This window comes from Megascapheus bottae, chromosome 23 (genome assembly GCF_031878675.1).
Source record: "Megascapheus bottae isolate mThoBot1 chromosome 23, mThoBot2.hap1, whole genome shotgun sequence".
NCBI lineage: Eukaryota > Metazoa > Chordata > Mammalia > Rodentia > Geomyidae > Megascapheus > Megascapheus bottae.
The window spans coordinates 1,607,831-1,622,637 of NC_143531.1; the positions used below are offsets into that span (position 1 = coordinate 1,607,831).

Here is a 14,807-nt window from a genome sequence, read left to right on the forward strand (position 1 = left end):
AACTTGGACTCAGCCCAACAAAAAAAATTACTCACTTTTGGGAAAGAATGTGCCAAGCTTGCTAAGGACATAAGTGTCCTCATCTAAGTTCTCACGCCCATCTGCAAACCCACTCACCCCCAAACGCTTTGGCACCTTGCAGACTTCAGCTTCATAGTGCAACAGGGAAATTTGTGTTCTGATCTCCCACCCCTCGAGAACGTCCTTAATGAGAAGTAAGGGTAAGTTAGTTCAGTGACTGGGTTCATATAAATGGATTTCACTTACTATTTCTCTTTGGCTTGATATTTCTATGGTGGGGGAGCATAAACTGGAAAAATTTGAATAAAGTAACCAAGATAGCCCTATACTTTTTGGTTTCTGAAATCGTTTTTGTGGAAGAACCTCTTTTCCCTCTCTTTCCCTTTTATTAAAAAAAAAATCAGCATTAAAAAATAAAGGAGCCAGGCATTGTTGCTCACACCTATAATCCTAGCTACTCAAGAGGCTGAGAACTAAGGATCAAGGTTCAAAGGCAGCCGGAGCACAAAAGAACCTGAGACTCATCTCCAACAAGCCTCTAGAAAATGAGAAGTGGGGCTTGGCTCAAGGGTAAGGTGACATCCTTGAGCTGAAGAGTTCAGGGACAGAGCCCAGGCAGAGTTCAAGCCCCATGACCCACAAAAAAAAAAGAAAGAAAGAAAAGAAAAGAAAAGAAAAATAAGGAAAGAAATATTAATAATAATATAATATATAATATAATAATAATTATAATAATATAATATAATAATAATAATTAATGAATAAATAAAGGAAAATAACTGGACACCAATGGCTCACACCTGTCATCCTAGCTACTCAGCAGGCTAAGATCTGAGGGTGAAGGTTCAAAGCCAACCTAGGCAGAATAAACATGAGACTTCTATCTCCAATTAACCTTCAAGAACCGGCAAGTGGAGATGTGGCTCAAGTAGTAGAGCACTCCCCTGGATCATAAAGGCTTAAGGACATTGCCCAAGACCCCTGAGTTCAAGCCCCAGGACTGGCACAACCAGTCAAGCAGACATTCAATCTACAGCCAGTGGAAATCTCGCTAGAAAGAACACACCAGGACAGTAATAAAAGAACTCCAGAATCCTTACCTCTGCTCTCTGCGTCCTGGGAAAAGCCGACGCTTTCTCAATGGCGTAGACATCCACCAGGTAAAGACAGGCGCCCTGTTCCCGGTCCAGGACCGCAGCGGTCTGCACGATGCCAGTGTGTCGCCCGATGGTAAAGAGGCGACCCACGGTCTTTTCCTCACAGCGCACGGACACGATGTAATACTCCACGGGTGTCTCTGCTCCCCTGGGGCTGGCGGCCTCCACCGAGATGACATTCGTGCCAATGGGCTCCCCTTCCTTTAAGATGGTGATATACTTGGGTTGGGTGAACGCGGGTCCGTCCAGGCCCTGCAGAATGATGGTCAGTTCCGTGGTGGACCTCCGGCGCTCGGGGCCCAGGTCGGTGGCGGCCACAATGAGATTGTAGATGAGCCTGGAGGGCACCAGAGCGGAGGCCACGCGCAGGTCCCCGCTGTAGCGGTCCACGCTGAAGGTCCCCGCGTCCCCGTTGACGATCTCATACTCCACCTCTCCGTTGACCCCTTCGTCCGGGTCGGCGGCCAGGATGGTGGTCAGCACGGAGCCAGCCACGGTGGCCGGGTCCACCGCCAGGGCGTTCTGCGATATGAACGTGGGGACGTTGTCATTGAGATCCGTCACCAAGATGGTGACGTTCTTCAGGGCGCAGCGCCTGGTCTCCAGGGGCACGGCCTGGTCGCTGGCCTTCACCGTCAGCTCGAAGAGGTTGGCGAACTCGCGGTCGATCTCGGCGCTGGTGTAGATGACCCCCTGGGCCTCGTCGATGCGGAAGTGACCCCCTCGGGGCCGCTGCTGCACGATGGCATAGGCCAGCCGGCCATTGATGTCCGCGTCCGGGTCATGCGCAGTCACTGAGATGACCGACGACCCAACGGGAATGTTCTCCTCGATGGACTTGAAGATGTCCCCGGGGGGGAAGCTGGGCGCGTTGTCGTTGGAGTCTCTCACTTGAATGACCACGGACATCGTGGAAGAGCGAGGGGGCCTGCCGTGGTCCTTAGCCGTGATGTTTAGTTTATACAAAGACTGGGTCTCGAAGTCCAGTTTCTTGGCCAGGAAAATGCTGCCGGTGTTGGGACTGATGCTGAAAGTTCCGTGATTGTTGGTCCCTGTGATGCTGTAATGCAAGTCCGCATTGTCACCCGAATCTGAGTCGGTGGCGGTCACCGAAGACACCAACTCACCAACCCGCATGTTCTCCAAAACGTCCACCAACAGAGTGGACTTGGGGAAGGAGGGGCTATTGTCATTTTCATCTAAAATGTCGATGTGGAGTGTACAGGTGGAATTGAGGGGGATGGCTCCAGAATCCACTGCCTGGATCACCAGGGAATAGGCCGGGGTGGCCTCGTAATCCAGGGTGCCAATGAGTGTCACCTGACCCGAGAGGCTGTCCACCGCGAAATGCTTCTCTTCGTTCCCTTTGATGAGAGAATAATGAATCAGTCCGTTGTTACCTTCGTCCACATCTGAAGCCGATACTCTTAAAACCTGGGTCAGATTAGCAGCTGTCTCTGATATGGTAGCTTGGTAAAAGTCTTTTAAAAATTTAGGAGCATTGTCATTGATATCTTTCATATACACGTGGACTGTCGCCTGGTCCTTGAGCGGGTGAGGGACCCCCTGGTCGGAGGCCAGGACTGTGAATGTAAACATTGCATTGCCTCTGCGTCTCATGAAAGATTCCCTGTCGAACCGACGAGTGCTTTTGAGTTCCCCAGTGATGGCTTGTAACTCAAAGTCTGGCTGCACTGTCTCAAAAGAATACCTTACTTCCCCATTGGGCCCAAAGTCTTTATCCACCGCATTTACTTTGCCCACAAATGACCCAGCTGGCTGCTCCTCTTCGAAGTAAAACGTGTAATTGGTGCTGTTAAAAAGAGGCCTGTTATCATTAACATCTTCGAGAATCACAGTCACGTTCACAGTAGCAGTAAGTGGTTCAATGGCTCTGTCTGAAGCAACCACCAACAAAACGTATCTGTCTTGAAGCTCACGGTCCAGTTCACTTTTTATGTACAGCTGACCATCCGGGAAGACTCCAAACGCACCCCCAGTGTTGCCTTCCGCGATGGCGTATGCAATCTCTCCATTGACCCCCGAGTCCTGATCAGAAGCCTGAACTTGGAAGAAGCGCGAATTCACAGGTTCAGACTCCGAAAGCGTGACCTCGTAAGAAATCTGGTCAAACACGGGTGGGTTGTCGTTTACGTCGTGGACGTACACGGTCAAGATGAGGCTAGAGGAAAGCTGAGGCACGCCCGTGTCACACGCCAAGATTTCCATTTGGTAAGGACCGGCATGTGCGTCCAGGGAACCGAGGAGAAGCACGGTGCCATTCCTTTCATCAATGGCAAACAGATTCTTGGGGTTTTGTTTCAGACTATAGGTGACCAGGCCGTTGGTGCCTTCATCAGGATCCTCGGCTTTGGCTTGGAAAACAGTGTGGCCGGCCTGCCAGTTCTCTACCACATTGACGCTCTCCACGGCCTGAAGGAAGTGAGGCGAGTTGTCGTTCAGATCCTTAACCGTAATGTTTACCACTGCGTCCCCCGTCACCGCGCCGCCGCTGGCCACCACTTTGAGCTGATAAAACGATTGCTCTTCTCTGTCGATCGTACTGGCCGTGGTCAGCTGCCCCGTCGCCTGGTGGATGGCAAACACGCCCCTCTGATCCCCACTGGTGATCACGTAGGTGATGTTTGTGTTGAGGTCCATGCTGGAGGCGGACACTCGGCCCACCTGGTACCCCAGCGCCACGTTCTCAAACACCACAAAGCTATAGGCGGCCTGGCTGAACACAGGGGGGTTATCTTGCGTGTCCAGTACCGTGATGGTTACGATGGCTTGGTTGGGCGATTGTAAATGACCACCATCGGTTGCCACTACTTGCAACTGGTAAGCTGTTTTCTCTTCCCTATCGAGGGCCATGCGGGTGGAAATCTTCCCGCTCTGGGCGTTGATCTGAAACCTGGACCTGTCCCCCGCCGAGATTGTATACCTGACGGTGCCGTTGGGCCCCAGGTCTGGGTCAGAGGCAGAGACCGTGGTCACATAGCTGCCCGCGGGCTCGTTCTCTTGGATATGAGCAAAGTATTGGACAGGATAGAACACGGGTGTGTTATCGTTCAGATCCACCAGACTCACGTTGATGCGGATGGCTGACGTCTGGGGAGGCGAGCCCAGGTCTGCGGCCATTACCAACAACGAGTAGAAGGCTTGCTCCTCCCTGTCCAGAGAGGAAATGGTGCTCAATCTCCCAGACAAAGGGTCCAGCCGGAAGACCTTGTGGGCACCTTCCGGCTCTTGGAGGGAGAAGCGCACTGTCCCATTGTCCCCCAGATCCCCATCGGTCGCCCCAACCACCAGCAGTTCGGTCCCGGCCGGGGCATTCTCCACCAAAGCCACCTCATACCCTTGTGGCTGGCTAAACACTGGCTTCTGATCATTCACATCCAAAACAGTCACCACCAGCTGCGCGTACGACACTCGGGGGTGGACTCCTTGATCGCGAGCACTGATGTTGAGTACAATCTGGGACTCGAGCTCGCGATCCAGACCCCCAGAGGCTGCGGTGGTCACCAGCCCACTGTGCTCGCTTATCCGGAACCAGCCCAGTTCATTACCGGAGACGATGCTGTAGCGCAGGTTGGCGTTGAGACCTGAGTCCCCGTCTGTGGCGGACACCCCGCTCACGTAGCTGCCCGGGGGCGCCTCCTCGCTCAGGTTCACCCGGTACACCTGCTGGGCGAACACCGGGGGGTGGTCGTTGATGTCGTTCACGAAGATCACCAGGCTGGCCACGGACGAGCGCGCCCGGGGCTCGGCGGCAGGGGGCGCCCCGAAGTTGTCAGACACGGAGACGGTGAGGTTGTAGGAAGGGATGCGCTCGCGATCCAGCGCGCTGGCCACTTTGATGAGACTCAGGTTGGGCACTTTGCTTCTCTGCACCTCGAAATGGCGCTGCTCGTTGCCCCCCAGAATCTGTACGGAGATGTTGCCGTTGGCCGCCGGGGAGTCGGCGTCGGTGACGGTGAGCAAAGCCACCACGGTGCCCACCTGCGCGTTCTCGTCCACCGAGGCATAGCGGGAGGTGGCCGGGAAGTAGCGGAACTTCACCACAGGGTCGTTATCGTTGACGTCGAGCAGCTGAATGAGCGCCTGCGCGCGCCCGGTCAGCGACGGCACGCCGCGGTCCACCGCCTGCACCGTCAGCGCGTACTGCCGCCGGGCCTCGAAATCCAGGGGTTCGCGCACCGTGATGAGCCCGGTCTCGGGGTCCACGTGGAAGGGGGTGCCCTCGTCTTGCAGCCGGTACCGGATGTCCGCGTTGGTGCCCTCATCCGCGTCCGCCGCCGCCACCTGCAGGACGCTGGAGCCCACAGCCGCGTCCTCGGGAACCCCGGCTTCATACTGGGGACTGTCAAACACCGGGGGGTTGTCGTTAATGTCCTGCACTGTCACGTTCACCTGCAGGTAGCCCCGCCGCTTGGGCTCGCCCTTGTCCTCCACCTCCACCAGGAGCTGGTACTGCGGGGTGACCTCGCGGTCCAGCCCGCCCTTGGAGACGAGGTGCAGGAAGGCGCCCTCGCCGCTGGGGTTCAGGGTGACATCCAGGCGGAAGAGGCCCGCCTCGTTGCCCTGCACGATGCGGTAGGAACGGTGGTCCACGCCGTTGGAGCCGATGTCCGAGTCGGTGGCCGTATCCAGGATGACCTGGCGCCCGCTGCCGCTGTCCTCCTTGAAAGTGACCACGATCGAGGGGTCCGGGAAGACCGGCGCGTTGTCGTTGAGATCGCGCACCAGCACGCGCACTTCGGTCGGATAAGTAGGCGAACTGGACAGCACCACCAAGTTGATGACGTCGCTGGGGAGACTCTCGCGGTCGATGGTGGCCGTGGTGTACAGAACCCCCGTGCTGCCGTTGATGGCGAAGAACGCGTGGCTCTCGCTGAGCCGGTAGGTGAAGCCAGGCCGGGTCTGGATAGTCCCCACCAGCGTGCCCGGGGGTTGTTCTTCCAGAACCTGAAACACTTGGCGCTGCTCGGCGCCATGGACCCGGATGGGGCCGGACAGCAGGCACAGCAACCACAGGATTCGGAGAAGCTGGGATGGGGACCGCGCAAGGGGCGGCGGGCACGCGTGGCCGGCAGCCCTGTCCGCTGCCAGGGGCATGGTCCCGGGCTTTCCGAGCCGAGCGCCTTGGGAGAGGAAGCGGCGGAGATGCCGCCGGGGAGATGTACCGGGACGGATAGAGGGGAAGGGGCGATCCGCTGGGGCTGATACCTCCAAGGTCGGTAGCTCAGTCCAGCCCCGGGGAATACCGACCCCTGCAACCCCGAAAAAAATGGGTCCAGATCGCCCCCAAGGCACGCAGGGCGCAGGGGGAAAGACGCCCCACAACGATCGCGGACTCCGCGGGCCCCCAGCCGACCCGGTTAAGAAAGTTGCGCAGCTCTCTGGCTTTTGGGGTGTGTGTGTGTGTGTGCGTGCGTGTGTGTGTGTGTGTGTGTGTGTGTATGTGTGTGTGTCCCTTTGCCTTTCCTTCACTTTTGTTTTTTTTTTTTTTTGAATCCGCGAAAGAATCTGACTGCTCTGGCTCGGAGATGGGCGGGAGATGTGTGATCCCAGCACCGAATCTGAGCAATCAGTGCACACCAAAAAAAAAAAAAAAAAAAAAAAAAAAAAAAAACCAATCTCCACAAACTTTACAACTTACCCACGGTGAAGCTCTGGCACCGGGGAGGGAGCGAGGGAAAACTTGGGGCAACTGATTTCCTTGGTCCTCTGGAAGCTGGAGACGAGGAATTTCCCGCAGACCCCTTCCTCGCCGATGCAGGCTGCAGCGCCCCTCCCTCCAATCCCGCTCCAGCCGCGGCCGCCTAGGCCCCTGGGCGGCGGGTGCGCGCCCGCACTCCGGGGAGCGCGTTCCGGGCGCTCCGGCTCGGGTGTCCCGAGCGCTCAGCTCTGCCCCTTCCTCTCCCACAGCCACCAGCGTCGCCGCCCCTGCTGTGGCCCGGAGCCCGCGACCGGACACTGGCAGCCGCCGGCCCTCCTCCGCATCGTTCACCTCCTCCCGGGCGTCTGCCCATCCATTATTTGTACATCCGAAGGGAGCGCGGCTTTCCCTTTCTTCTCCGCCGGAGCGGCGCGCGCTCGCCCGCGTCCCCTCCCTTCAGTGCGGCACGGGGCGCTCGCCTCGGTTCCCTGGGGTGGGAAGCCCTCGCCCGGGCTGCGCTCCCCGCTATTGTCCCGGCTCAGTTTCACTTTGTAATCCACCAGGCTTTAGGTTTGGGGCGGGGTGCCGGGTCCCCTCTGGTCCTTCTTCTTGGTCACCGTGGCGTTGCCGGCGGGGATCCCGGCCGGGCTGCGCGGGGACCTTGTGCAGCTCGGGACGGCGCCTGTCAGCGCTCTGCTCGCCTGCCGGGGCCAGCGGTGGCAGCGGCCGCTGCTCGGGCTCCGCGGGTCCCTCCCAGTCCCCGCGGCGGCTCTGCGTCCCCGCCCCTTCCCCGCCGCGCGCACCCGCGCTCACACTCACACTCATGCGCGCGCAGGAACACACTCAGGCACGCACACAAGCGCGAGTGCACACACACGGATACACACACGTACTCGTGCACACATGCAAGCGCACACGGGTGCACACGCTTACGCGCACCCTGCACACGCGCTCGTGCACTCGTACACCCAGACGCGCGTGCACACACCCATGCAAGCACACGCTGGTGCACGCTCACTCACACGGCCGCGCGTGCACACACAGGCGGGGGCAAGCACACACACACACACACTCACACACACACACTCATGCCCCATGCCCCAGCGGGGAAGGGCGGCCCGCGAGCAGCAGCCCCGCTCGGGCTCCGAAACTTTGCCCAGCACTCGGTGATCCCTGGTGCTGGAGTTCACCACCACTCCCCCAGGCTCGGGGTCCTGTCACCTACTGTCCCGCCCCCGCCGCGGCCTCATTGGACCGTAGTCCCACTTGCCACACCCCCACGAGCGGACGCCTCGGCCTGTCCCGGCGTCTGATTGGTGGCTTGGGATGCCCATCACTCCCCAGACCCGCCCCAGGGCTGTGGGCGGTTCGCGTGGGAGCTCAGCCAGGCGGAGGCGCTGGGTAGGGAAGGGGTGACCGGGTCCCCCCCATCTCTCCCTCCTCTTCTCCCCCTTCTTTTGGTCAAATCTTGGCCAGCGTCCCCTTTATAACAGCAAAGTGCCGCTGCAGAATAGACGGGGGCGGGGTCCGGTTTGCAAATAAACTTCAGTGGAGGAGGGGGTGGGGTGGGGAGGGCGAACCCTAGGTTTGTAAGACCCGCCCGGGTAAAGGGGGGGTCGTAGAGACAAATAAAAGAAAGGCGGGGGGCCTCGGGTCTGGTAAAGCGGGAGGAAGGATTAAGCAAAGCCTGTCTGGGAATGCGCGCACAGATTGTCTTAACCCTTTCGGTGCCCTTTCCCTCCACTGCCAGAGAGATGGCAGAGATCGCTGTACTACAGGATTGGCTAGCATCACCTCCCCCCCACACACACACTCATCACGCATATCACACACATCACACGCACATCACACACCACACACATACACACACCACACATACACATCACACACACATATACATATCACACACACATCACGCACACAAACACATACACACACATACACACACACACACACACACACACACACACACACACATCACCCATCTCTGGCCCCAAAGTGCCACCCCTCGCAGCTCGGCCCCTCCTTCCTCTTCCCTAAGGACTTCTCAGGGCCCTGTCCCAAACCCTGCACCCTCTGCCAGGATGGGCCGGTGGGGGCGGTAGGCATTACTTAACTCACACCTGGGATTCCGCGGTCTTTGGGAAGGAGTGAGTGCCCTGCTTGCTTTTACAAAAACTACTTTTGGAATTTTGACCCCGGATGGAGCAATTTCCCCCTCTGGATACATTGTAGCTGAAGGAAATCTAATAAAGATTTTGTTCAGTTGGGGCCTAAGGGGAGAAGAGGTATAAGAAATAGGAAACAAAAATGAAAGGAAGTTGGAATTTTTTAAAACTATGCCCACATGCCACGTCTTACAGATGGCATAAACTCTCCTGATCTCTCTTTGCCACAGATAGGTTTTGTAAGAAGGCGCATTGCTTCTCTAACAGAGAAAAGAATCACTAGGAATAAGGTCAGTCATTTTCCCCTTTAAGGGAAACAACTTGCAAAAACATGAATTTAAGCCAGACAATGCAAATACAGGGCATATGTCATACATTTCTTTCTAGCCACAAGAACTCCCCTCCAAACCCAAAACTTGCTGCGCGCTGGCACGAGTCAATACTGCCCTCTGATGGACGCTTCCGGTCCTACGTCGTCAGCCCTAGCTTTCTTGCAGAAAATTAAACCCAGACTGGCTGGATCCAGTTAAGGGTCTAAGGCCCACTCCTTGCCTAGGGACAAGTAAAGATCCTTAAGCATCCCTGACTCGGGTTAGGGGGAGGGGGAGTGAGAGAGGAGGGGGAGAAATCGAAGGAGGGGGTAACACGGTTCAAAAAGAAATGTACTCGCTACCTTAATTATGTATCAGTAACCCCTCTGTACATTACCCCCACAATACAAAATTTAAAAAATAATAAAAGGTGTAAATCCTCAAAAATTAAAAAAAAAATCTCCTTACCTAGGGTTAAAAAGACAACAGAGCTGCAGGGAATAGAACAAATTCAAAGCCTGCTCCTGCAGAGAGCCGAAATCCAAACTTAGCACCCTCTATGCAGAAATGACCACAATTCCTTAATTTTACCTTGCATTGGAATCAGACAAAGGAGTGATGTTTAACCATATCTGGATTATTCAGACATGAAAATTATTGAAGAGATTTTTGTTTGTTTTTTTTTGCCAGTCTTGAGGCTTTAAATGTCCATGGGCTTTCTCAAGGCTAGAGCTCTACCACTTGAGCCACAGCATAACTTCTGGCCTTTTCTGTGTATGTGGTACCTATGAATTGAACCCCGGACTTTGTGCATGCTAGGCAAGCACTCTACCACTCAGCCACACGCCTATCCCCTTTTTAAAAAAGATACTTAAAACTTTTTCTCACTTATTTTCTCTCTCAATACAGTCACAAGATTGTTGTTATTAGTTTGTTATGATTTGGCCAAAGATTTGTAGATTGAAGTAATATCTGTTATCATTACCATTGTTACTGTTATTACTATTTACAAATCATGGTTATTATATGTGACTTAGGATGACTTAGCTTTTCTCTTTTTGTTTGTGAGTTACTCATAATTCAATTCTTCTGAAACAAAAGAACAAGAAGAAAGCAATCAGATTCTCAATTATAAAATGTAGTGAATATTATTGGTTGTTTTCATTTGTGCCCACCGTGGGGCTTGTACATTCAGCACAGGTCCCTGTGCTTTTTTTCCCTTTTTTTCATATATTTTTATTGTAATTATTAAAAGGGTTACATTATATTCACTAGATAGAAGGTGCATTACTTCACAAACACTGATACCCTTTCTCATGTCTTGGTCCCCATTTCCCTCTCCCCACCCCTGCCCCTCATCTTGTTTCCCCCCTTCCCTATCCTATTTTAAATAACCAAATAAGCTTGTATACAAATATATCAGATAACAAGGTAAAATACTGTAACAATATGAGATAACCAAGGGACAGCAAAAGAGATGAGAGATAACATAGTACATTAAGGACAACAATCACTCATTATATGGTTTTGTTTCTATATCCTGGAAGTCCTTTCATGTAGTGTCATCCTATAATGGCCTTATGTATCTAGGTTTTGCTCTATTGTAAATCTCTGCTAGGAGAGCCCAAGGTTTCTACTGATTATGACAAATGAGTCTGGCTTACTTCACTTAATATGATTTTTTCTCTAAGTCTTTCCATTTCCTTACAAATGGGGCGATGTCATTCTTTCTGACAGCAGCATTGTATATAAATACCACATCTTGTTGATCCACTCATCAACTGAGGGGTATCTGGGTTGGTTCCATATCTTTGCTATGGTAAATAGTGCTGCAATGAACATCATTGTGCTAGTGGATTTAGTATGTACTTGTTTCTGGATGATTGGGTAAATGCCAAGTAGTGGAATTGCTGGGTCATAGGGGAGCTCTATGTTTAGTGTTTTGAGGATCTGCCATACTGCTTTCCTTAGTGGTTGAACCAGTTTGCACTCTTACCAACAGTGTAGTAGTGATCCCTCCTGGCCACATCCCCTCCAGCATCTGTTGTTATTAGATTTCTTGATCCTGGCCCTTCTAACTGGAGTGAGGTAGAATCTTAGAGTTGTTTTGATTTGTATTTCTTTTACGAACAGAGATGTTGAGCATTTCTTCATGTGTCTATAGGCCATTTTTGTTTCTTCTTCAGAGAAGACTCTCTTTAAGTCTTTGGCCCATCTTTTAATGGGATGGGCTGTTTCTTTGGAGATTAGTTTTGGAGTGATTCAATTTTTTGAGCTGTTGATATATTTTAGATATGAGGCCTTTGTCTGTTGTATGGTTAGTGAAGATCTTCTCCCACTCTGTAGGCTTTCTAGTTAGTTTGCTAGCTATGTCCTTTGCCATACAGAAGCTCTGCAGTTTAATGCAGTCCCATTTATCCAGACTTTCTCTGATTTGTTGTGTTTCTGGGTCCTTATTAAGAAAATTTCGACCTGTACCAAGGAGACTTAGTGTATCTCCTATTCCTTCTTGCAAGTTTTTAGTGTATCTGCTTTTACCTCCAGGTCTTTGATCAACCCTGGGCTTTTTTATTCAAGCTAGCCTCTGCCACTTGAACCACAGCTGTACTTTCAGATTTTTGGTGGTTAACTGAAAATAAGTGTCTCAATTTCCTGTCCTGGCTGTCTGTTCAAAGCCAGTGATTCTCAGATCTCAGCCTCTTGAGTAGCTAGGATTTCAGGAGGCTAACTGTTTTTTATTGTACTTGTGGTGTTTTGTTATTTTTCACCATAAACTCTTTGCTTGTTGGTTAGAAGCGTGAATGGGATAACCTCATATGACAGTATTTTTTGCTTGGTTTTTTTTTTTTTTTTGGTCTGTCTGTCTCTCCCAGAACTTTAACCTCAGAATGACATGTTCTCTATGCAGGAACTCTTGTCATTATTTTTCACCTTTTCCTGTTGCTTATGTTTTTACACAGGAGCTGGTCCTAGCTGTAATCCCCCAACCCAGGGTCTCCTAATAGATGGGTTAAGGGGCACTGGGTGTCACATTGACAGGGCCTTATTGAGATGGAGTCTTACTAACATTTTGCTTAGTAGCATAACATTGGCCAAAATAAATCATACTAATATGTTGACTGGTTTCCTGAAGACCCTTTGTACAACTATTTAAAGATAAACTTAAACAAGAAAGAGACAGAAAGACAGACAGAGAAAAAGGAAGAAGAAAGAAAGAAGGAAAGGAAGAGAGAGAGAGAGAGAGAGAGAGAGAGAGAGAGAGAGAGAGAGAGAGAGAGAGAGAGAGAGAGAGAGAGTGTGTCAGTCCTAGGCCTCTGTGGCTCATGCGTGTAATCCTAGTTACTCAGGAGCCTGAGATCTGAGGCTAAAGGTTCAAACCACCCCAGGAAGGAAATTTGTGACTCTTATTTCCTATGAAGGAGCAAAATGCTAAATGTGGAACTGTAGTTCAAGAAATAGAATCATAGCGTTAAGTGAAAAAGGACAGTGTCCAGTGTTTAAGCTCCTATACTGCACAAAGATAGACAACAGACAGACAGATAGACAGATATCATTTCCAGACCTTTGTACAAAGGTCTGGCTTTTAATACTTGGCACTTTATCTTTCCATTTTTTCTGGCTCCTTTGTTTGAGTTTGTATGTATATCAAGTACTTAAATATATGTTATATAATATACTATATACTAAATACCACTACACATTATAGAGCATGCTATGTGATATACATGTGTAAACATGTATACAAGTCTATGCATGTATATATAATGTATGCTTATGGTGGTGCTTATTGCTAGCTAGTGCTTACTTTTTCAAAGATTATGTGGAACCACAAGTATATATAAATAAATCTGAAACTACACCATGAAAACTAGTATATTTTTTAATGTCACACTTTACAGGAGAAACAAAATGAAGGGTTTATGTTAAAATCCTTCATAATATAGCTCATGTGAGTATGTGTGCAAACCCACTGGAATGGAAATGGTTGATACTAAAGTAAGACCAGGTTTCTGAATACTGTGTCATTGGCCACAAACAAGTTATGACTCACTGTAATTTAGAGAAACTTCTCAGTTCAACACTCTTTGGGACAGTGTGCTGTTTTGTTGAAGAATTTACCATTTTTAATCTTTTGATATAAGTATCATACTTATTTCAAATTATATAGTCAGGGGGTTGGGAGTTTGGCCTAGTGGTAGAGTGTTTGCCTAGCATGCAGGAAGACCTGGGCTCGATTCCCTGGCACCACATACATAGAAAAAAAAAAGCTGGAAGTGGTGCTGTGGCTCAAGGGTAGAGCTCTAACCTTGAGAAAAGTCCAAGGACAGAGCTCAGGCCCTGAGTTCAAGCCCCACAACTGGTAAAAAAAAATTTATATAATCAATATGAGGATACTTGAAGACTAAGTTTTAAATACATTCAGTATTGAATTTTTACATAAGTGAGTAGCTTGCAATATATTCAAAATATTTAAAATACAATAAATACTAGTGTTTAAAATATATGCTTAATATACTATAGAAAATATTAAATATAGAGTAGAAAGTATATTTATATATTTATGAGTGTAATTTAATATGTATGTGAGTATGTATATATATGGTGAGTCACATCTGTATGAGGATCATGATTCAAAGCCAGGCTGGCAGACAAATCTGAAAGACTCTTACCCCTAATTAACCAAAAAAATTCAGAAGTGTGGTTCACTACCCTTGGGTGAAAAACCCAAGCAAAATCTCCAGGTCTTGAGTTCAAGACTAACACAAAAAGAAAACTTAAAAAAAAACCTACAGTGCACACAGTAGTGAATAAAACAAATACAGCATCTTCAACATCTGTCTTCATAAAAATTCATGGAAATTTGAAAAACAAATTTGAAAATATTGAAAATAAATTTGAAAAATATTCAGTGAACTTCCAAAGTCTGCTTATTACTCGATTATTTTCATTAAGAAATCCTCAATTTGTAACTGAAAGCAGCTTATCAGAGTTGCTACAGGACAAACAAGACGGAAACATATTTGAGTATTGCTTGCTTTCAATCCTGACATGTTTAAGGGAGATAAAATAAGAGTCTTTTAAATATGAATTTCTATTGAATTTTTATGTAATTCTTTCTTCCTGAGTTATGTCATTTGCAGTGTAATCAGTTGGAATTTCAGATAGATGCACATGTGTGCACGTGCGCATGCGCACACACAAACAATTTAGTTATTGCCAATTGTGGCATTAAATCTATTTTGCTTTGCTTATGAATACTTTTCTGTTACACTTTTTTGTTATACTTTCTTTTACCCCCAAATTGATTAAGCTTTCATAACACTTTGATGCTTTATTTATCTATGCACCCTTCTTCCTCCTTTCCCCTGAACTTTGTTGTGTGAATCAGTCTGAACCAGGAAAATACAACACTTTCTTTTCTTCCTACCTAGCGTGATGCTGGGAGTTTAAAAGGTATGTACAAAATTCCATTCCTCAGAGGGTGACT

General features: G+C 49.9%; 1 protein-coding gene across 1 annotated transcript in view; it reads right to left on the bottom strand.

The window, feature by feature from the left end:
- Nucleotides 1-6,802, bottom strand: part of Fat4 (FAT atypical cadherin 4) — a 144,767-nt gene extending 137,965 nt beyond the window's left edge. Inside the window, exon 1 of the mRNA XM_090356610.1 lies at nt 1,122-6,802. Within this exon, the coding sequence (XP_090212736.1) occupies nt 1,122-6,296 (5,175 nt within the window). The 5' untranslated portion in view covers nt 6,297-6,802. The remainder of the gene's footprint in view (nt 1-1,121) is intronic.
- Between the last annotated feature and the right edge of the window lie 8,005 nt (nt 6,803-14,807).